Genomic DNA, 20,967 nt, shown 5'->3' with positions numbered 1-20,967 from the left:
GCATGAGGTGTAGACATACTGAAAAATAGATATTCATTGTTTATCTGAAATTCAAAGTTAACTGGATATCCTGTATTATTGCTTGCGAAACGTGGTCAAGCCCACGAATACATTAACAAGATGCCATGAGGTTTTCCTGGGTTCACGGTGTTTGGTAAGCACCGATCCGTTCGAGTGTCTCGTGGAACAGAAACGTTCCCACTGAAAAATTGCCTAGGTGGATAAGCAGGTGGCAACCAAACACGGAATAATCTTGGCCCTTTGAGGAGCCCGTAACTGACGCAACTGCCATAAATGGTGCCTTGATCGATTACTCCACCCCCTTCATTCTCCTCTTCCTGCAGCTAGAATGATTGCTCTATCTCTTCTTCCTTCTGTAGTCCCGCCCTTCCAGCTCTCCTAGCTGGAGGGTAATCTGTAGCCCAAAAAGGACCGGCAAAAGCTCCGACGTGTTCAGAGGAGCGGAAGTAGTCAAATTTCATTGAGAACCGTAAAGTGCGGCTGGCTGTCTCCCTTTCCGGATAACGACAACAGCTCAGACTGTCAGTGCCGGCCTTCCTCGTGTAACGAGGATCTGCCGGACCCTTGCTAATTCAATTCTCTTTTCCCATTCCGGGCCCTTCCCTATCGTCGCCCCCTTCACCTTGGATCATGTTCAAGAAGTAAGGACATGCTGTGGACTCCATCGGCTGCTCACAAAGGGGGTGGGGTTGGGGGTGGGGGTGGGGAAGAGGGCGAGAGCAAAGAACCTCTTTCTCTCTCCCCCACCCCTGCCGTCCTTATTCCCTAAGGTTTTTGTAGCACTAGGCTCTCACTCGCAACTTGCAACACTGTAACCTTTCCATCCCTAATCTTCAATCGAGTTTTGATCCTCCCACCCTCATTTTCTTTTTTTCCTTAGCCCTCTTTCTCTTTTGCCCCCTCTCCCAATCCTATCCCTGTTCCTAGGTTCTACCAATCACATCCTTGCACTGTGATTTAAGGGTATATTCTCTTTAGCTCAGAGGAGAGCCCTGCACTCACTGCCATATGTTTATTAGTTATGAACTGAATAAGGGAAGGCTTGACTTCCTGGGTCATGGGAGTGAAGGAGTCTGGGTGACAGGAAGCAAGGGGCCTGTCATGTCTATTGCCTAGCTGCCAGATTAACCTTGTCTTGAAAATAGCGTGATTGCCCCATAGGCAGTTCAGTGTAAGGAAGACAAAAATTCTTTGGGAACCTACCTAGTGGGTTTTTCTTCCAGACTTGGTAGACATAAAAAGCAAAGGGGGAACATGGGCAAAGGAAGGTGGGTTTTGTGCATGACATTTTGAACAAAAGTAAATAGGGATCTTAGAAATAATCCTCATCATCACTTAAAAAAAAAAAAAAAAACAACCCTCAGCAGATTGCATAGCCTAGCAGGGGCCAGTTTTCTGTGTTCTATTTGGGTTGGTCTTTTGTGTTTCAGCGCCTGAGGGTTTTTTGTTTTGTTTTGTTTTACTTTTGTTTTTTCACACAGGTTTTGTTATAGGTGGGAATCTGTTTCTTCCTGGGTAGAATTGTGAAGGGTTTTCCAGGAAAGGCATTTGTGTAGCTGATTACAGATTAGGATGTGAAATGTGCCTACTATACTCCCCACCCCCACCGCCCCCCTCCATTGTGTATACATGACAGTTTAATATTGTATTAAGACACTGGTTTTGCGCTGGACAGAATTAAAGGGAAATGATATTTTTAAAAACAATTTATTTCATAGTTATTTTAGACATCTAAAATACTTACTTGGGAATAGATGACTAATTAAAACAATACCTTTAGCTATTTTGATATGTCTGCTTGAATGTGCCTTTTTCTTGCAAAAATCATTTGACAGATTTGATGAAAAAGAAAATGTCTCCAACTGCATCCAGTTGAAAACCTCAGTTATAAAGGGTATTAAGAACCAGTTGATAGAACAATTTCCAGGTATTGAACCATGGCTTAATCAAATCATGCCTAAGAAAGATCCTGTCAAAATAGTGCGATGGTAAGTCTATTTTTCTCTATATAAAGCTCAGAGTAGCTGAATATTGTATGATTAGATTGCACTCATAATAAATGGAATTACTTTCACATTAACCATTGGTAGATTAATTATAGAAGTAGATAAATAGAATAACTAAAACATCAGTATTTGTATTTTCAAGTGTTTCTCTATGTTCCTGAAAAATGTAGCTTTGTGTACTGAGTGTTTTATTAAAGTGTTTTTATTCAGACTTGAATTTATTTCAGTTTGTACTGTAGATATTTGTTTTATTGAATTACCTAATGATGAAATTAAGATAATAAGATGTGAAATGAAATTGTAGTAGGTCATATTTTTCTTTTTATTCCTCTACTGGACTGTTATGGTAGGTGAAACAATTTAAACGGTGACTTTTTTTCCTGGTTATTTAATGAAATATAAAAGAGGTTACTGTATCTTTGTAGATGTATGTTTCATATTTTTTATTATCTAAAGGATGTTTGACATACTTATTTTAGAAAGAAAATATCTAACTTGGTACTTTGTGACATTTGTCTTACAGCCATGAACATATAGAAATCCTTACAGTAAATGGAGAATTACTATTTTTTAGACAAAGAGAAGGGCCTTTTTATCCAACCCTAAGGTTACTTCACAAATGTAAGTCTTGTTAGAAAATATGTATTTGGGGGCACCTGGGTGGATCACTGGCTTAAAGCCTCTGCCTTCAGCTCAGGTCATGGTCCCAGGGTCCTGGGATCGAACTCTGCATTGGGCTGTCTGCTCAGCAGGGAGCCTGCTTCCCCAGCCCCCTTCCTGCCTCTCTGCCTACTTGTGATCTCTGTCTGTCAAATAAATAAATAAAATCTTTAAAAAAAAGAAAATATGTATTTGGGGACATGGAAAGTTGAAAGTGATTTCTGGAAGTTAACTTATTAATACTAGGTGATAAGGGATATAAAACTAAAATGAATCCCCATCTTGTGGTAAATCTTAAAAAATGCAAATTTTCTCATTAGGCATTCCAGAAAGGCCAAGAAAGAACATTCATTCATTGAGCAAATATTTATTGAACTTACCATGTGTCAGGCTCTGAACTAGCTATGACAGGAATCATATGAGATTGAGAATATGACAGGAATCAAAGGCAGACATTGTTCCTGTCCCTATGAAGCTAACGGTCTAGTTGGAAGAATAGATAACAATTAGATAATTACATATATATACATACACATGTATACATGTATACATTCGATAAATACATAAATATTCACAAACGGTGATAAGTGCTATGAGCACTTCCTTCTTTTAAATTTGTATGTAGATTTGCCTTGTAGAGATAACTCTGTATAAAGGAAAGGATTGACTAATTGTGGGAGTCCCGGTTACTGTTAGTTGAGTGCCAAGCTCAGGTGTTATGAAATAATGTTTCTTACATACCTACATTATTATTAGACTGAGTACATTACAAAAGAAAATCCAAAGGAGAAACAACCCTCATGCACAAGAGGTTTTTAACTGTGAAGTCAAAATTTCCGCTTTTCAAACCAGTATATTTCTGGCATTCCAGCCAAGAGGCAGAAAGGAAGGGAGCAACTGGAGGGCTCTAGAGATGGTAGTGGTAACTTAATGAGTTTGGTTTTTGGTAAGACGAGATCAGTTTTGAATTACCTGGTAGAATGGAGGTCTGGAGCGGTAAGGCGAGTCTTAAAAGAGGTGAAGCGTTTTATCATCTAGGAAGATTATTTATAGATTAGGAAGGATTATTTACAGTTATTTGATTAAGTATTGATTTCCTCAGATTAAAAAAGTACAATGGAGAAAAACTGAGTCCTGATGCAATGGGAAAAGTTTAAAATGAAAATATGTTGGTGACATTAGGACATTTTGATGACATTAATTCCTTTTTAACTAAAAGAGAACCAAGACAAAATGCTCAAATGTCTTGCATGAATCTAGGTTGGGTCCTGTTTGAAAAACAAAATTCAAGCCCTCCTCCCCTGCCTCAAAAGAAATAAAACACTTTCTTAGACTCTTGGGGCAAAATTTGAACATGGTTTGGCTAAAGATGATATTGTACAACTAGTGTTAAATTTTTAGGTATGATAATATTGTGGTTATTTAGGAGAATGACTTTATTTTTAGGTGATATGTACTTATGGTGAAGCATTATGTCTGAAATTTCAAATGGTGGAGGACAAAATATGTGTGTAGAAATAAAAAGAGATAGAGCAAGTAGAGCAAAGGGTTAATGAAGAGTTTTTCAATCTACGTGGATGGTGTCCAAGTGTTCATCGAACTATTCTTACGGTTTTCCTCTATGCTAAGACTTTGCATAATAAGTTGGAAGAGAGAAATGTCCCTATTTAATGATATTTTGCTAGGAACCAACCTTTTAGGACATCCTAAAGTTATTGATTTGCAAGAAGCACAGTAATATGGTGGTTAAAAGCATACTTGGAGTTAGGAACACCGGGTTCAATTCCCAGCACATGTCATTTTTGCCAAGCCACTTAAACAGGTCAAGTCACTTAACTTGCTTAAGCTTTATTGCCTTATCCTTATTTTTTAAAAGATTTTATTTATTTATTTGTCAGAAGATGAGAGAGAGAGAGAGAGAGAGAGAGTGCTCAAGCAGGGCGTAGCAGCAGGCAGAGGGAGAAGCAGGTTCCCCAAGGAGCAAGGAGCCTGGGACTAGATCCCAGGAACCTGAGATCACAACTTGAGCCAACGGCAGACACTTAACCCAATGAGCCACCCAGACATCCCTATTGCCTTATCTTTAAAATGGATATATTATCTCTGCATCAGCCTCCATATTCAGCGCTGAGTCTCCTTGGAATCCTCTCCCTTTCCTTCTCCTTCTCCTCCTCCTCCCCTGTGTGTACTTGCATTCTCTCTCTCTCTCAAATAAATAAATAAAATTTTCAAGAAAAAGGATATATGGTATTATCTCCCAGGGTTGTGAGCATTAAATGAGACTGTGCATATAATTCATCTAACACAGTGCTTGGAACACAGTAATGGCTTAATATAAAATAGCCGCTGTAGTGATATAGTAATTGTGCAAAAAACGTCCACTACTACTGTGTATTATTGTCCTTACCATGATCAGGATCATCATCATCATATTATTAAAGGGCAGGTACTAATGAGGATGGAAAACTGGAAAACAAATTATGTATAAATGCGTTCATTCAGGTTCCTTTTTTTAAATAAGATGTTTAAATTTGAATCCATGTTTAATATATGGTCTCGGTAGGAAGAAGACTTACTTGTTCTCTAACTAGTAGGAGGGCTAGTGGTAGGGCATTAAAGTGAATAAATTTGAGGGTCACCTGAGTGGTACAGTGGGTTAAGCCTCTGCCTTCAGCTCAGGTCATGATCCCAGGGTCCTGGGATTGAGCCCCGAATCGGGCTCCCTGCTGAAAGGCCCCCCCCCCGCCTTTCTCTCTGCCTACTTGTGATCTCTCTCTCTCTGTTACATGAATAAAGTATTTTTTAAAAAGTGAATAAATTTTAGGGCGCCTGGGTGGCTCAGTGGGTTAAGCCGCTGCCTTCGGCTGGGGTCATGATCTCACGGTCCTGGGATCGAGTCCCGCATCGGGCTCTCTGCTCGGCGGGGAGCCTGCTTCCTCCTCTCTCTCTGCCTGCCTCTCTGCCTGCTTGTGATCTCTCTCTCTGTCAAATAAATAAATAAATAATCTTTTAAAAAAGTGAATAAATTTTACCAGTTATTATTATTTCCAGAAAACCCCGAGAGGTCTAAAACGTTTTGAATCCTTCAGGAAGCCTTTACTTCTTAGGTTGTGAACTATTAGTAGACACACACACACACACAAATAAGTTTTTTGAGATTACAAAAGGAATTCGTGTTCATAGAGAGTTGGAAAATAGAGAAATGAAATCACCTGTATTTCCATGACCTAGAGATAACCATAGCTAGTATATCAGTGTATTTCTCTTTTTTAAAATTTATTTGAGAGAGAGGGAAAACAAGCAGGGGGAGGGGCAGAGGGAGAAGCAGACTCTCCACTGAGCAGAGAGCCCAATGCAGGGCTTGATCCCAGGACACTGGGGTCATGACCTGAGTTGAAGGCAAAAGGATAACTGACTGAGCCACCCAGGTACCTCTATTTGCTATGGTGGGTGTATGTATAAATGTATGTATTTTTTCCATTTGAAGTTGTGCACTCTGTTAAATAGTTTTTAATTAATAGAGTTTTTTTTAGGACAGTTGCAGGTTTATGGGAAAATAGAGCAGAAAGTACAGAGTTCCCATGTACTTCCTACCCTCCTTCCCTTGTTACTAACATCTTATATTGATGTACTGCATTTGTTACTATTGATGAACCAATGTTCTTACATTATTATTAACCAAAGGCCATAGTTTATATTAGGGTTCATTCTTTGCATTGTACATTCTATGGTTTTGTCAAATGCATAATGTTATGTATCCACTGTTACAGTATCACTATGTACTATCATAAAACAGTTTCACTGCCCTAAAAATCCACCTCTTTGTCCCTTGCTCCTTCCCCTCAACCCCTACCACCCACTGATCTCTTTAGTGGCTGTTTTTTTAAAAGATTTTATTTATTTGACACAGAGAGAGAGGGCACAAGTAGGCAGAACAGCAGGCAGAGGGAGAGGGAAAAGCAGGCTCTCTGCTGAGCAGGGACCCGATGTGGGGCTCGATCCCAGCACCTTGGGATCATGACCTGAGCCGAAGGCAGATGCTTAACACCTGAGCCACCCAGGCGTCCCTGGTGTTTGTTTTTTTTCTTATTGTTTTTTTTTCTTTTAACATTAGTATGAACATTTACCTGAGTATTACATAGTCTCTAAAAATATGGTTCTGTTTTATGTATGTTATACTTAAGTCATTTATCTCTTTATTGTTGGACATTTAGGTTGATTCCGATTTATTTCTATTATATAGAGTAGTACTGCAATGAATATATTTTTACCTAAGTATATTATGTATCTCTAATTTTTAAAAAATATTTTATTTATTTGTTTGACAGAGAGAGACAAGACCGGGAACACAAGCAGGGGAAGTGGAAGAGGGAGAAGCAGGCTTCCCACTAAGCAGGGAGCTCAACGTGGGCCTCGATCCCAGGACCCTGGGATCATGACCTGAGCTGAAGGCAGATGCTTAACACCTGAGCCACCCAGGTGGCCCTCTCTAATTTTTTCTTAGGATAAAGTCTTAGAAATAGAATTACTGAGTCAAAGAGTTTGAACCTTTTCAAGGCTGTTGATACATGTTGCCAAGTAGTCCTAAAGAAAGATTGTACCCAATTATAAGCCTTCTAGCAATGTATAAGAATGCTAGTTTTCCCACACTCTTGCTAGCACTGGGGATTACTTTTGTTAAAAATATTTACCAATATGGGGACACCTGGGTGGCTCAGTCGGTTTAAGTGGCTACCTTTGGCTCAGGTCATGATCCCAGGGTCCTACATTCGAGTTACACATCGGGCTCCTTGCTCAGCAGGGAGCCTGCTTCTCCCTCTGCCTGCTGCTTCCCCTGCTTGTGCTCAGCCTCTCTCTCTCTGAGAAAGAAATTAAATCTTTAAAAAATATTTACCAACTTGCTAAGTAAAGGAGGTGCTTTAGTTTTATTGTGCATCTGTCAGAATACTGTAATTTGGGGAAATACTTGTTCATGTCCTTTGCCTTTTTCTATTCAGTCATTAGCCTCATTAATTTATGTAATGTATTTCTTTTCTTCTAGATCCTTTTATCCTGCCACACCAGCAAGTTGATAAAGGAGCCATCAAATTTGTACTCAGTGGAGCAAATATCATGTGTCCAGGCTTAACTTCTCCTGGAGCTAAACTTTACCCTGCTGTAGTAGATACAATTGTTGTATCCTTCCCAGGCTGTAACTGCTGAAAAAATGTATTCACAGTATTTTTGTCATTACTGAAAGATCTTTTGTTCCAGAGAAGATTAGATGTACTTTTTGGAGGTTACTGTTACTGTTATCTCATTCCTTTCTGGTTACATTTCAAGATGTGGGAAATAATATCTTTTCTTGAGACTAAATTATGTCCCATCTTAGAAGTTAAATGGAAACAAGTAATAAAAGAGTCCCAGCTGCATTGCAGCCCAGTTATGGCCCAGTGTTATCAGACTCAGGACACAGTATAAAATTTGATTATGGGGGCACCTGGGTGGCTTAGTTGGTTAAGCATCTGCCTTTGGCTCAGGTCACGATCCCAGGATCAAGCCCCGAATGCGGGGGCCCCTGCTCTGCGGGGAGTCTGCTTCTCTCTCTGCTTCCCCCTCCCCCACCCTGCCCCCCGCCCCCGCAACATGGCTTGTGCTTTCTCTCTTGCTCACTCTCTCTTTCTCTCTCAGATAAATAAAATCTTTAAAGAAAATAATAATAAAACTTGATTATGAATGGATAGGATATGTATGATATGACTAGATCACTTCTTCGGACATTGGCTTGCTACTTTTACTGGTGGCTTATCCATGTGCACTGCAGTAAAAGCACTCAAAAGGGAAAAGAGCTTAAGTATCAGGTAGGGTGTTAGAAGTGGGTAGTGGGAAATATGGACAATTCCCAAGTTTCATTTTAAAGTTCATTTTTAAGTTGGCTAGGCCTCAGAACATACTTCCTCAAAAAGAAAAGTTTCAGGTAGTTCTTAAAACTCAATGATATGGTTGAATAATTGTGCATTATTTTCATTTCTGCAGCGGTGGTTAGCTATATTCTAGATTAACTGGGTTTTTTAAAAAAGATTTTATTGCTCCCTCCTGAGCAGAGAGCCCGATGCGGGACTTAATCCCAGGACCCTGAGATCATGACCCGAGCAAAAGGCAGTGGCTTAACCAACTGAGCCACCCAGACACCCTGATTAACTGGGTTTTTGTCAACTATCTGGACAGGAGGATATCTTGTCATAGATAAAGTGGCCATTTGTTTCAGGTTGAGAGAATACTTGGTAGGAATAGGGAAATCACTGTGGAGTGGGAAGGCTGTTGAAGGGGGTTTAAGAGTGTGTCCTGTACTCGAAAGGATAGTATCCTCTGTTGTGGCAGTTATATTTAAGGGGTAATATAAAGTGTATGTTTATATCTTAGAAACAGCTTATATTGACATAGATACTGGTCAGAGGTGCTCAAATATTTTTGGAACGTCGAATGAATGTATGAACTGAAAGTGAGGTGGAGAAAATGGAGAATATTATTCTGTGAGGACAGGGTTTTTTTTTATGTTTATGATTTTTCTAAGTGTCGTAGGTTAGTAGTTCTGGAGTTCCCCTTAAATGGAAAATTTAGAAAGCCTTTGCTTTTTAAGCAATTTTTATTTTGAAATAATTTTAGACTTTTAGTTACAAAACTAGTACAGAGAGATACTGTGTACCCTTGAACATTTACCTTGTAGAATATGTACTGCAGTGTTTAACATTTTATGTTTTTTAAAAGATTTTATTTGAGAGAGAGAGATAGCGTGCATGAGAGGGCACAGGTGGGGGTAGAGGCAGAAGCAGATTCTGCACTGAGCAGAGAGCTCCCTGTGGGGCTTGATCTCAGGACAACCAGGATCATGACCTGAGCTGAAGGCAGACACTTAACTGACCGAGCCACCCATGCGCCCCACCATGTTTAACATTCTAAACGCTTCAAATGATAACCAAGAACATTTTGGTTGTTCTAGAAAGGTTGAAACACTGAGTTCTTTTTTTTTTTTTAAAGATTTTATTTATTATTTATTTGACAGAGAGAGAGATCACAGTAGACAGAGAGGCAGGCAGAGAGAGAGAGGAAGGGAAGCAGGCCCCCTGCTGAGCAGCGAGCCCGATGCGGGACTCGATCCCAGGACCCTGAGATCATGACCTGAGCCGAAGGCAGTGGCTTAACCCACTGAGCCACCCAGGCGCCCCGAAACACTGAGTTCTTAAAGATAGATTGGAGATATAATAATTATTTTAATGTATCTATTAAATAAAACCATCATTCAGTGATTACATTAGAAAAATTCATATTTATTTCACAGTTTTTAATACTTACATGCAAGAAATTTTATCTCCTTTTTTGCATGACTTAATTTTGGTTTTGTTGGCATTGAGTTATAGTATTAGCATTTAACTTAACAACCAAGAATGATAATTAGATTCATTCATTTATTGTTTATTGAATATTTACCATGAGCCTACAGACTCTGCTAGGTGTCTGTCCTCAAGGAGTGTTGGTGGTCTGGGTGAGGATACAAGATGGGTTCAAAGTGACTTTTACTAGTAATGTGATCATTGTTTGACACCCCCTCTCTAAGGCATTTTGATAGATAGTTTTCTTAGCAGTGTGTTTTCAGGCAATCATGGCAGAAGGAAAACAGCATGCTCTGTGTGTTGGAGTCATGAAGATGTCTGCAGAAGATATGTAAGTCTCATGTCAGTCTCCCCTAAGCTTTTGAGATATGGGTAGCCTACTCAGGAAGCATCAGAATTACAGGTTAAATTTGCTCTCATTCATACCACATCTTACAAATATTTAAGCACAGAAGCCTCATTTCTGATTTTTCCTAACACTTAAGAAGCCATTGAAACCCACTTTCTTTTTTTTTTTTAAAGATTTTATTTATTCATTTAATAGACAGAAAGCACAAGTAAGCAGAGAGGCAGGCAGAGAGTTGGTGGGGGGGAGGCAGGCTCCCTGCTGAGCAGAGAGCCCAATGTGGGGCTTGATTCTAGGACCCTGAGATCATGACCCGAGCCGAAGGCAGAGGCTTTAACCTACTGAGCCACCCAGGCGTCCCTGAAACCTATTTTCTCTCCCGGATTGCATTCTTTCTTAAGCACTCAGACAAGAACTGTGTGCCAACACAGCTGTTCTATATGTATGTATGTATGTATGTGTGTGGTATTTTAGGAACATCTTATTTAGTATGGTTTAAATTGGGTGGGAGGAAAGATTTTTGCTATTAGTTTCTTTTATTTTTTTAATTTTAAAAAATATTTATTTATTTATTTATTTATTTTGAGAGAGAGAGAAAGAGAGAAGGAGCAAGGGGAGGGACAGACAGAGGGAGAGAGAGAATCCTTGAGCAGACTTCCCACTGAGCACCAAGCCCGACGACGTGGGGCTCAGTCCCAGGACCCTGAGATCTTTACCTGAGCCAAAATCAAGAGTCTGCCACTTAACTGACTGAGCCATCCAGTCGCCCCATAGTTAATTTTTAAACCAGTGACATAGTTCAGTACTACACAGTGTTTATCTTCTCTTTTGACCTGGTAGTATAGAATATTAGGGAAATATTAAAGATATATTACCAAAATATAGTCAGTATACTGAAAAACTTTGGAACTCATTTGATAACCAAATTATTTCTATTAATTTTGTTTCACGGTTAAGTATAACACTTTGATGTTCTCCTGGTATGGTGACATCATTACTTTGTTTCTATAGACCAACTAGTTAGATCACTGGAATCACTTTAAGACAGGAACTGCAGCAGAGTAATGTAGTTTAATGTAGTCAATAATGTTAATGTAATATAAGTAAATTCCCTACACGTGGCTCAATAATTGCAAAATAGCAATTCATTTTGAATTATATTTACCATAAGTAAGCCTATAAAAATTCATAACAATATGTTTATATGGTTTTTTCCTTCTACAGTGAGAAAGTCAACAAAGGAATTGGCATTGAAAATATCCATTATTTAAATGATGGGCTGTGGCATATGAAGACATATAAATGAGCCTCAGAAGGAATGCACTTGGCTAAATACAGATATTGTGTTGTATCTGTGTTTGTGTCTGTGTGTGACAGCATGAAGACAATACCTCTGTGGTTATGCTGAATAAATTCAACAGATGCTAAAATTCTGTTAGCTTCAAAAATTATTTTAATTTTTCTTAAAGTCAAGTTAAAATTGGGTAGTAAACCTGGACATTAAGAGGTATCTGGTAAGTAATCAAACTCAGACAACTTGATGTCCTTTTTTAGGCTAATGATGTAAAATGAAGGGCAGGACTTGGTAAATGAACTTGATAGTATATGGCTGACCCCCAGAGACTCTGCTTACTTAATGGGGCTGGAAGAGAGACTGGAAATTTTCTCCCATTACTCCCTGGAAATGCCCTTTCTCTTTTGTGTGTTTTTTTGTTTGTTTGCTTGTTGTTTTTCAACTTTTCATCATGGAAAATTCCAGACATATATGAAAGTATGTGGGGAATAGGATAATGAACCTTTTCTGTATCCATCACCCAGCTTCAATTCATGGCAAATCTTAATTCATCTGTATCTCATTACTCTTTCCCACTCCACTCCCCAATTATTTTGAAGCAAATCCCAGATATATAATTTTATCCAAACTTTAATATGTATCTTTACAAGATAAGTGGTTTTAAAAAAAACTATCATTACACCTAAACTATCGTTATCACACCTCAAAAATTTAACTGTTTCTTAATATGATCAAATATCTGGTTCAAATATGTGACAAGTGAACTTGATTGCCTCTTTATTTTTTTAACCATTTGTTTGCTTGAAATTGGTCCTAGACAAGGTCCATATATTGCATTTGGTGGTTATTTGTTTAAGTCTCTTACGTTAGAAATTCTCCCTTTGTCTTTTCCCCTTTAAATTAATGATTGAAGAAATCTGGTTGTTTTGTCTTAGAGTTTTCTCCTGCATTCTGGATTTTGTCGGTTGTATCACTGTAAAGTAGTTTAATTTGTTTTTATGCCCCCCTGTGTAACCCATAAACAGATAGGCTTGATGAGATTCAGGTTGAATTTATTTAGTGCCCTGTCCCAAAGCTGGGGAAACTCATACTACACAGATGCTCAGAACTTTCAGATTTGCATCCCCTCTGTATGCCCCAGAGAACATGTATCTCATATCATAAGTGTTCTATGAAGGCCGTGGACCTATTTCAATAAGAACAGTAAACTGTTTTGGGAATTAAATGAGAATTAAATGGGAATGTACATAATGACAGTGGGTATTTCTCAATAACCTTGCTGTTCTAGTGTCTCAGTCATTTTCATTTGGTTGTGTACCAATATATGACATGTGGTTTTATTTTTCAGATGGATACAGACATTTACAAGACTGTGGTGACCCGTGTTAAAGTTAGAAGTTGGTGAGAAAGGTGAGGGAGGTTAGTAAAAAGAGGCCGTTTGGCTGTTGCAGCTTACCCCCACGATACAACATAGGTGAAGGTTATTGATCTGCGCTCTGACCCTCAGACTGAGAAACTTTCCCACTAATGAAACTTGTAGGACTTGAGGACTCCCACATTAAAATGTAAATGTGTTAGTTTATAGCGGTACGTCTGCTTAGGGTACACAATTAGTAAACAAGAAGTTTTCTTTATTTTTAACAAGAAGTTTCTTGATGTACATGGATAAGAGTAAAGGAAGGTTGACATTTGGGGGAATATTTCATCTGGGCTGGCATAAGGCTTAGAGAATTTTTCCTACTTCATCATTAATTAGAATGCTTATGTCTGCCACAATCTTTCTTTCCTAGCCTGTGGAGGAATCCTGATATTTTACTTCCTATATCCTTTTTAAGTTCTATGTAGAATATTTTCCTTCATCGTGACAGTTATAATATCCACAACTGAGTGAAGAAGTCAAACTCTCTCTCTTTGCAGATGACATGATTCTTTATATGGAAAACCCAAAAGACTCCACCCCCAAACTACTAGAACTCATACAGCAATTCAGCAACATGGCAGGATACAAAGTCAATGTGCAGAAATCAGTGGCTTTCTTATACACTAACAATGAAAATACAGAAAGGGAAATTAGAGAATCGATTCTCTTTTTATATTTTAGTATTTATTCCTCGTGGATAAAAGTGTAAATAGTTTATAAATCATCTTTCAGGGTGGGTTTCTTCGACAGTCTCATTTTATGCTGACTTACTGGTTTCAAATTCAGATGTCTCTCCACTTGAGGGGTGAGGCACCCTATTCGAGGCCTGTAGCACCTTACATTCTTAAAAAGAGAGTATCTGAGTCATTGATGTCAAAATCAAACATTGAACTTCTATTTTTGGTGCTAAGTTCATGTTACTTGACCAAGATTGCCTCTGGAGTGTTAGCAATAAAAAAAAAACAAAGCATGGGGCGCCTGGGTGGCTCAGTGGGTTAAGCTCGATCCAGGGTCCTGGATCGAGTCCCGCATCGGGCCCTCTGCTCAGCAGGGAGCCTGCTTCCTCCTCTCTCTCTCTCTCTGCCTGCCTCTCTGCCTACTTGTGATCTCTCTCTGTCAAAAATAAATAAAATCTTTTAAAAACAAACAAACAAAAAAACAAAGCACACACATATTAGAGGAATGAAAACCTTTAATTGCCTGGTTTCTGAAATAATTTATCCTTATTTCTCACCACTGTTAACAGTGGGTGTAGGGAACACTTTAAAAATATTTAACATCATCATCTGTGCTTGTTTTTCCTACTATGCTGAGGTACAGTGACTCTGTTGCCTTGGTGATGTGGACTAAATATATATGTTTTCTTCTTCCCCCTGGGTCTGAGGCCTCAGGTCATGGTGTTAGTCAGGGGTGTCACTCTACATGGGAGCCTGGTCAGTTTCTCAACATGAGGTCATGCAGAAAAGCCAATTCAAAGAGGTTAAACTAGCATCTCAGCCTCTTGAGGTCTTACTCTTAAAGGGAACCTAGTCTACCCACATTCCTGAGAGTAGGAATACAGGGAGAGCCTGTTTTCTCTCAGGCAATGTGTCTTCAGTTCATTTTTAGTTTCAAAAATTAACTTTGTGTCAAGCCAGCCTACAATCTAGCCATTTCTGTGTATCTGACATACTCAGCCAAGGTCAGTTCAGCTCAATGAACATTTATATATTTTTTAAAGATTTTATTTGTTTAGTTGACAGAGAGAACACAAGCAGGGGGAGAGGCAGAAGGAGAGGGAGAGGGAGAAGCAGGTTCCCCGCTGAGCAGGGAACCCAATGTGGGACTCCATGCGGGGCTCCATCGCAGGACCCTGGGATCATGACCGGAGCCAAAGGCAGACGCTTAACTGACTGAGCCACCCAGGTGCCCCCAATAAATATTTATTAAATACCTGCCAGGTTCTAGGTGATATGGCACAAAGATGAATAATACACAATGGCCCCTGCCCTTAAGGAGCTTCAGGCTAGTGAGTAAATTTACATTTAAAAAAATCTGGGTAATGGTGATAGCCCAATACCGACTGATAAAGCCACTGGGAAGTTATTAATACTCTTCCAATTTTGGTCACCAAAATTTCAAAATTACACATGAGCTAAATATAAAAATATTCCTTAGATTATATCCAGTGTGAGAAGGTTAAGAACATCCAGATGTCTTAGAGTTGCAAGGATTCAGCATTCCAACTCAGATGGTCGTCCCATTGTGCAGTAATAGAAAGGCCTGATCAGCCCTCTTCTAGGAGACTGTTACAGTGGTTTGGTGGTGTTCTGTTGGCAGCTGCATTTTTCCTTTTCTTTTTTCTTTTTTTTTTAATGTTCTGGACCCAAAACAGACAGCTGGATTCATCCCAGGGGTAGTCTTGAACATTTCCAATTCAAGGGATTTGATAGTCCCCGAACAGAAGGTCATATGGCATTTGTCAAACAATGATTATATCCAGCCAAGTTCCTCCTCTGGATACAAATCAGCTACTGAGGATACAGGATTTCTAAGCATAGTACTTCAAAAAATATAAGAATGGCAAATGACTCAATGTGCACAGGTATTTCATTACAATAAATATTTTACTTTTTATGCATGAGAATATTAATAATGTAGCAATCATCTCTTAATGGGAATATGAAATGAATGTATGCCCAAACAAAATGTGGTAAATATTTTAACTGTGTTTATCTAGGTTCCTTAATTTTGAGACTGTATCTCTCAAGGCTCTTCATGAAACTCAAAATGTTCCAGTTTCTAAAGGAGTAGTCACTAGAACTGATTTATAATGAAAGGAAAAAAATGAAAATGTATGCATCCTGTGTCAATGTAACCATCACTTCTGAGGTCTCAAGCAATCAGAAACTTACTCAAGTTATAACCTGTAAGAATTAGGCCATTAAAATATATTTGGAAAGCCCTTCAGAACACTTAATGTTTAGAATGTTATTGGTTGTATTAGAGTAAAAATTAGATTAAATATAATTGTTCTTAATATCCCAGTCTCTCAGCAATAGTTCCTAAAGAAATCACGCCTGTCAGCATGGAGACTGATGCATGTAAATGTATACTTTGTATTGTATGTTTTTATATTTTGTATGTATACTTTGTTACCCTCTTTATAACAGGTAAAAGAATGATTATATATAATGAACTATAACACTAATTTGTTTAATATTATATTAAAATTAATTAAGTGCTTGTAAAGGACTACAACTCCATCAGAACAGGAGTGAATGAATGTGATTGACAACCAGTTTTTAATCTGGAAGATTATTAGGCAGGCAGGTTGGTTGGTTGGTTGGTTTGCTTAAGAGGCGGGCCTCTTGGAGAATATAATTTATGTATGGGAAAACATACAGGAGATGATTCACTGGAATTCTCCTAGTAATATCCCGTTCATCCAAAGTACTTAGTACTATTAATATTTGCCTCTTGGAGTAAAAAAAATGAAAGGACACCAAATCTTTTTTTTTAAGATTTTATTTTATTTATTTGACAGACAGAGATCACAAGTAGGCAGAGAGGCAGGCAGAGAGAGAGGGAGGAGGAAGCAGGCTCTCCGCCCAGCAGAGAGTCCGACGCGGGGCTCGATCCCAGGACCTTGGGATCATGACCTGAGCCGAAGGCAGAGGCTTTAACCCACTGAGCCACCCAGGCGCCCCGAAAGGACACTAAATCTTACCCTTGAACAATTTGACAGTAAAAGATTAATTAGTGAAATAATTTCTAATTAATACCCTAATTGTTACAGAGAATGACATGCTTCACTGTTGTTCAGTTCTAATTAAACAGGTTTTCTTACACATTTTAAAATCTCATTTTAGAAGTAAAACAAATTATGATTTCTACATCCTATTTTTTATTGCTCTTGTTCCATTCCTCAATTTTAAAGTACTTTAATTTCAGCCAGTATGTGAATAGAGGGGACTTTTGAGGCATAATCATTCACTCTCTTCAGGTTCATTGTAAGGTTTCCCAGAACTCTACCATAGGGGGAAATAACTCTCTACGTTTAAAAGATGCAAAGGTTAGTTTATTTTCCTTCTAATTTTAATTTTTTTTTTTTACCATAGGACATGATTGTGAATGCTAACTATGAACTTTCATTTAATCTTCTTTGGCGAAATAAGTAAATTCTATTGATTTTCACAAGTGTATGAGCAAAAGACTTCTAATAAGCAATAAATCATGTAAGCACTTGCTTGGAGGAAGTGCCATTTCTCCAAACATATGCCTTGGAAACAAATCAAATTCAGTTCCCTTTTTGCCTCCGGGAAAGCCATATTGGAGATACTTTTGAGGTCAGGCACTCTTTATTCTTCCCACTCTATTTCAAAAGGGGACACTCTCAGTCTTTGTTACCAAATGCTGGGGTTGTCCTATGCTGATGCATGATGAAAACCTGAGGCTTGGAAATTTGCAAACTAATGAGATGATTTTGTGATGAAAGTGCATGTTGGATTGATACTACTTAAATCTGAGACAACTTTTTTTTTTAAGATTTTATTTATTTATTTGACAGAAATCACAAGTAGACGGAGAGGCAGGCAGAGAGAGAGAGAGGGAAGCAGGCTCCCTGCCGAGCAGAGAGCCCGATGCGGGACTCGATCCCAGGACCCTGAGATCATGACCTGAGCCGAAGGCAGCGGCTTAACCCACTGAGCCACCCAGGCGCCCCTGAGACAACTTTTAAAAGGAGCCGTGCACTGTCTTCTGGTTTTGCTTCCCTATCCGCAGGGCTTGAAATGTCTGTTTCTGCATACAGATGTCTTAACAAAAATTTTTAGTTTCTCACGATCTGAAAGATTTTGTGTGCACTTCTTGGTCTAAATTCTGTTTTTATCAGGTCTAATCCTGATGAACTCATTTTGTAAAGTCAAAATTCACTGTTCACTTAAACATCTGGATTAGATTGGGCAGGATGAGGAGGTTGGAAGGAGAGTCCTTTTTGCCCTGTAGGCTCTGGAAGGTTTCTTGGAGAGTTGTCTTATCCAGGATTAGGAAAAATTAGGCTTTTGCCTGACTAAGATATTTCTAGAAGTTGCTTGTGTAAGCATTTTAGATTTCAGAAAGTTCAACCTGAAATGCAAATATAGAGTAGAAACAGTTTCATTTAGTGGGATAACCTGTGTCTCTAGTCCATCAAGTTAGTATGTCTCCTAATTGCTTTCAGAAAGTACAGGAGTAGAAAATATTTTTCACTGGCAATGCTTTATTCTGTTTTAATTTTTTTTGATTTATTTATTTATTTGACAGAGATCACAAGTAGGCAGAGAGGCAGGCAGAGAGAGAGGGAGGAAGCAAGCTCCCTGCTGAGCAGAGAGCCCGACGTGGGGCTCGATGCCAGGACCCCGAAATCATGACCCGAGCTGAAGGCAGAGGCTTAACCCACTGAGCCACCCAGGTGCCCCGGGGCTAAAGTCTTGTAAAAACATGGACACTTATACTGTACTTATTTCATTTATTTTTTATTTTTTTACTGTACTTATTTTATATTGTGATTTATAAGGTACAAATTTTATATTTTGTAAAATACTTCCAAAAAGTCTATGAAGAAATTCCCTTTTCTTGCTCCCAAATGTGGAAACCTAAGAGAAGGCACATGGCCTCATGAGTTTCTGGGTGTCGTCACACCCAGTTCCCTCTGAACTACCAAATGCCCAGATACATTTACTGGGGATGCAGAAGTCTCACTTAAGCTGTGGTTTTTGCCTGTATAAAGAGAAACATCTTGATTAAAGTGTGAGCAGATAAAAACCATACCGATTTGGGCAGTTTGGGCTCAATAATGTCTAATTTGCTGTGAAAGGGGAACTTTCTCTAGATTAATATTCTTAAAAAGCAACTTCTGAACTTCTAAAGAAATATTTACTTTATATGGGCACCTGGGTGGCTCAGTGGGTTAAGCCGCTGCCTTCGGCTCAGGTCATGATCTCAGGGTCCTGGGATTGAGTCCCACATTGGGCTCTCTGCTCAGCAGGGAGCCTGCTTCCTCCTCTCTCTCTGCGTGCCTCTCTGCCTACTTGTGATCTCTCTCTGTCAAATAAATAAATAAATCAATCTTAAAAAAAAAAAGAAATATTTACTTTATAAAAAAGCTGTTTGAGGAAGAGCTGTTTTATTGCATGGCACAGATTAAATGTACAGATGTTATCTTAAAACTTAAGGGAGTTCCCTTATGAACTTGAATATTCAATGCCAGCTGTTACTGTCATCAACATTCTACTATTTTACCATCTAGGTATTTAACAAAAGGGATTGATACATATTTAGCTGTGTAAAGTGTTAGTTGAACTTGTTCATGGGGCTAAGGAAAGGGAAATAACATTCCCTGAGCGCCTACTGTATGCACAAGCTCTACTTCCAGTATCTTGTTTCATCTTTAGTATGATTCCATGAGGTAAATTTTAATTTTCATTTTATAAATGAGGAAACTAAGGCACCTGAGGGGTTATATAACTTTCCTGAAGATACATGACTAATAAGTGGTAGATTTGGACCTAGCTGTTCCTGACTGCAAACTCTCCCCTCATATTTCAAAAAATTACCTCATCCCACAGTCGTTTCGCCATCTTTATTTATGGGTTATTGGAGGGGAGTCTGAGTTGGCCAGGCCTCTGTTCCACAGTGGGAAATAGGAATAGGATTTGAATGTGGTGAGAATAGGCTGCTTGCACGGGGTCTTCTTTGTGCTTCTGAGGGAATGTTTTCCCATTTCCCTCTTCATCAGTGGGGTATATGGAGAGAATCTTTTGAAATTGGACCCAGTCCTGAGGCGTGAACTTTTTTTTTAGTCACCTACAAGCCAGAGGACTTGTGACCATTTAAAGTTTATGCCGTTTAGAAGCCTTGGCTAATAGGCCATTTAGAAAAGGATACAAGGGGGAGGGGTTAGTTAAGTGCAGAGATTATGGTGTATAATGTGCAAGGGCAGGGCTAGCAGCTGCTTTGTGACTATTGATATATCCAAAAGATAAATGGGGGAAAGGAGTATTAAAATATTAAAATTAATGACAGGAGCAGTTTGGTTCAGTTTTAATCTAAGGAGAAAAGCTGAGGGGTCTAATCTCTACTGCTCCAGATCCAGTGATTGAATTTTCAGAAGGAAGGTCTAGTGATTAAACTCATGCGAGGAGATGGCCTGGGGCCTACTAAAAGTCAGGTTGTAATTTACATAGCATTCAAGACAACGAGAATAATAAACAGGACTTTTAGGAGGAACTTCAAGTTTTCTGCCATTTCACGTATGAGCCTTGGGGATGGGAGTGGGGTGGGGGGGGTCTTACACTTCTGCAACTGGCTAGACCTGTGCTGTAACTCTAAAATACATATTGGATTTCAAAGACAAATAAAAAAGTAATGTGAGCTATCATTAATTTTTTTCTGCTGATTACATGTTGAAGTGACAATACTTTGGATATACTGGGTAAAATAAAATACTAAAAGTAATTACACCTGTGCCTTTACTTATTTAATGTGGCTAGAAAACTTAACACAACACATGTGGCTCACCTGTTTCTGTTGGATGGCACTGGAGTGGAGAATGGGCAGTAGTCCCTGAAGCTTCCCTCTAGTGGCGAGTGCCTTAGAGTGGTAAACATGAAAAGATTCCCAGTGCCAGCATTCCCTCTTCCATCAGGCTAGGACCAGCCTTTCCCTTTTCCCTTCAGATGATATGGGGCTGGTGTTTTTGACTATTAGAACATCCCCATTTATTATGTGAGTGTCTCTTAGTCACTCACTAGATCAAAGCATTCCATTTCTTAAAAAATGCAAGCCCAGGGGCGCCTGGGTGGCTCAGTGGGTTAAAGCCTCTGCTTTCG

The 20,967-nt window shown here is 39.0% G+C and overlaps 1 protein-coding gene across 2 annotated transcripts; it reads left to right on the top strand.

The window, feature by feature from the left end:
- The first annotated feature begins 339 nt into the window (after window positions 1-339).
- On the top strand, window positions 340-11,833 carry MCTS1 (MCTS1 re-initiation and release factor). 2 transcript variants are annotated; one of them, XM_044235734.1, is made up of 6 exons: window positions 340-662; window positions 1,857-2,009; window positions 2,551-2,648; window positions 7,729-7,862; window positions 10,321-10,388; window positions 11,628-11,833. In XM_044235734.1, exons 1-6 carry the CDS (start codon window positions 652-654, stop codon window positions 11,707-11,709), a joined length of 546 nt encoding a protein of 181 aa, XP_044091669.1. In that variant the 5' UTR covers window positions 340-651; the 3' UTR covers window positions 11,710-11,833. The 2 variants fall into 2 exon arrangements, with proteins under 2 accessions (XP_044091669.1, XP_044091668.1); XM_044235733.1 differs by lacking the exon at window positions 340-662 and adding an exon at window positions 1,272-1,289.
- Window positions 11,834-20,967: the final 9,134 nt, after the last annotated feature.

Source organism: Neovison vison, chromosome X (assembly GCF_020171115.1).
Source record: "Neovison vison isolate M4711 chromosome X, ASM_NN_V1, whole genome shotgun sequence".
In the NCBI taxonomy this organism is placed as follows: Eukaryota; Metazoa; Chordata; class Mammalia; order Carnivora; family Mustelidae; genus Neogale; species Neogale vison.
The sequence above is the reverse complement of the archived record's forward strand: the minus strand, read 5'-3'. Positions and strand labels throughout refer to the sequence as shown.

Bases quoted from the DNA above. Each gene is read 5' to 3' on its own strand.
- MCTS1 (XM_044235733.1), top strand. The intron at 2,649-7,728 runs GTAAGTCTTGTT...CTTTTCTTCTAG, and splicing joins CCTAAGGTTACTTCACAAAT to ATCCTTTTATCCTGCCACAC. The intron at 7,863-10,320 runs GTATCCTTCCCA...GTGTGTTTTCAG, and splicing joins CTGTAGTAGATACAATTGTT to GCAATCATGGCAGAAGGAAA.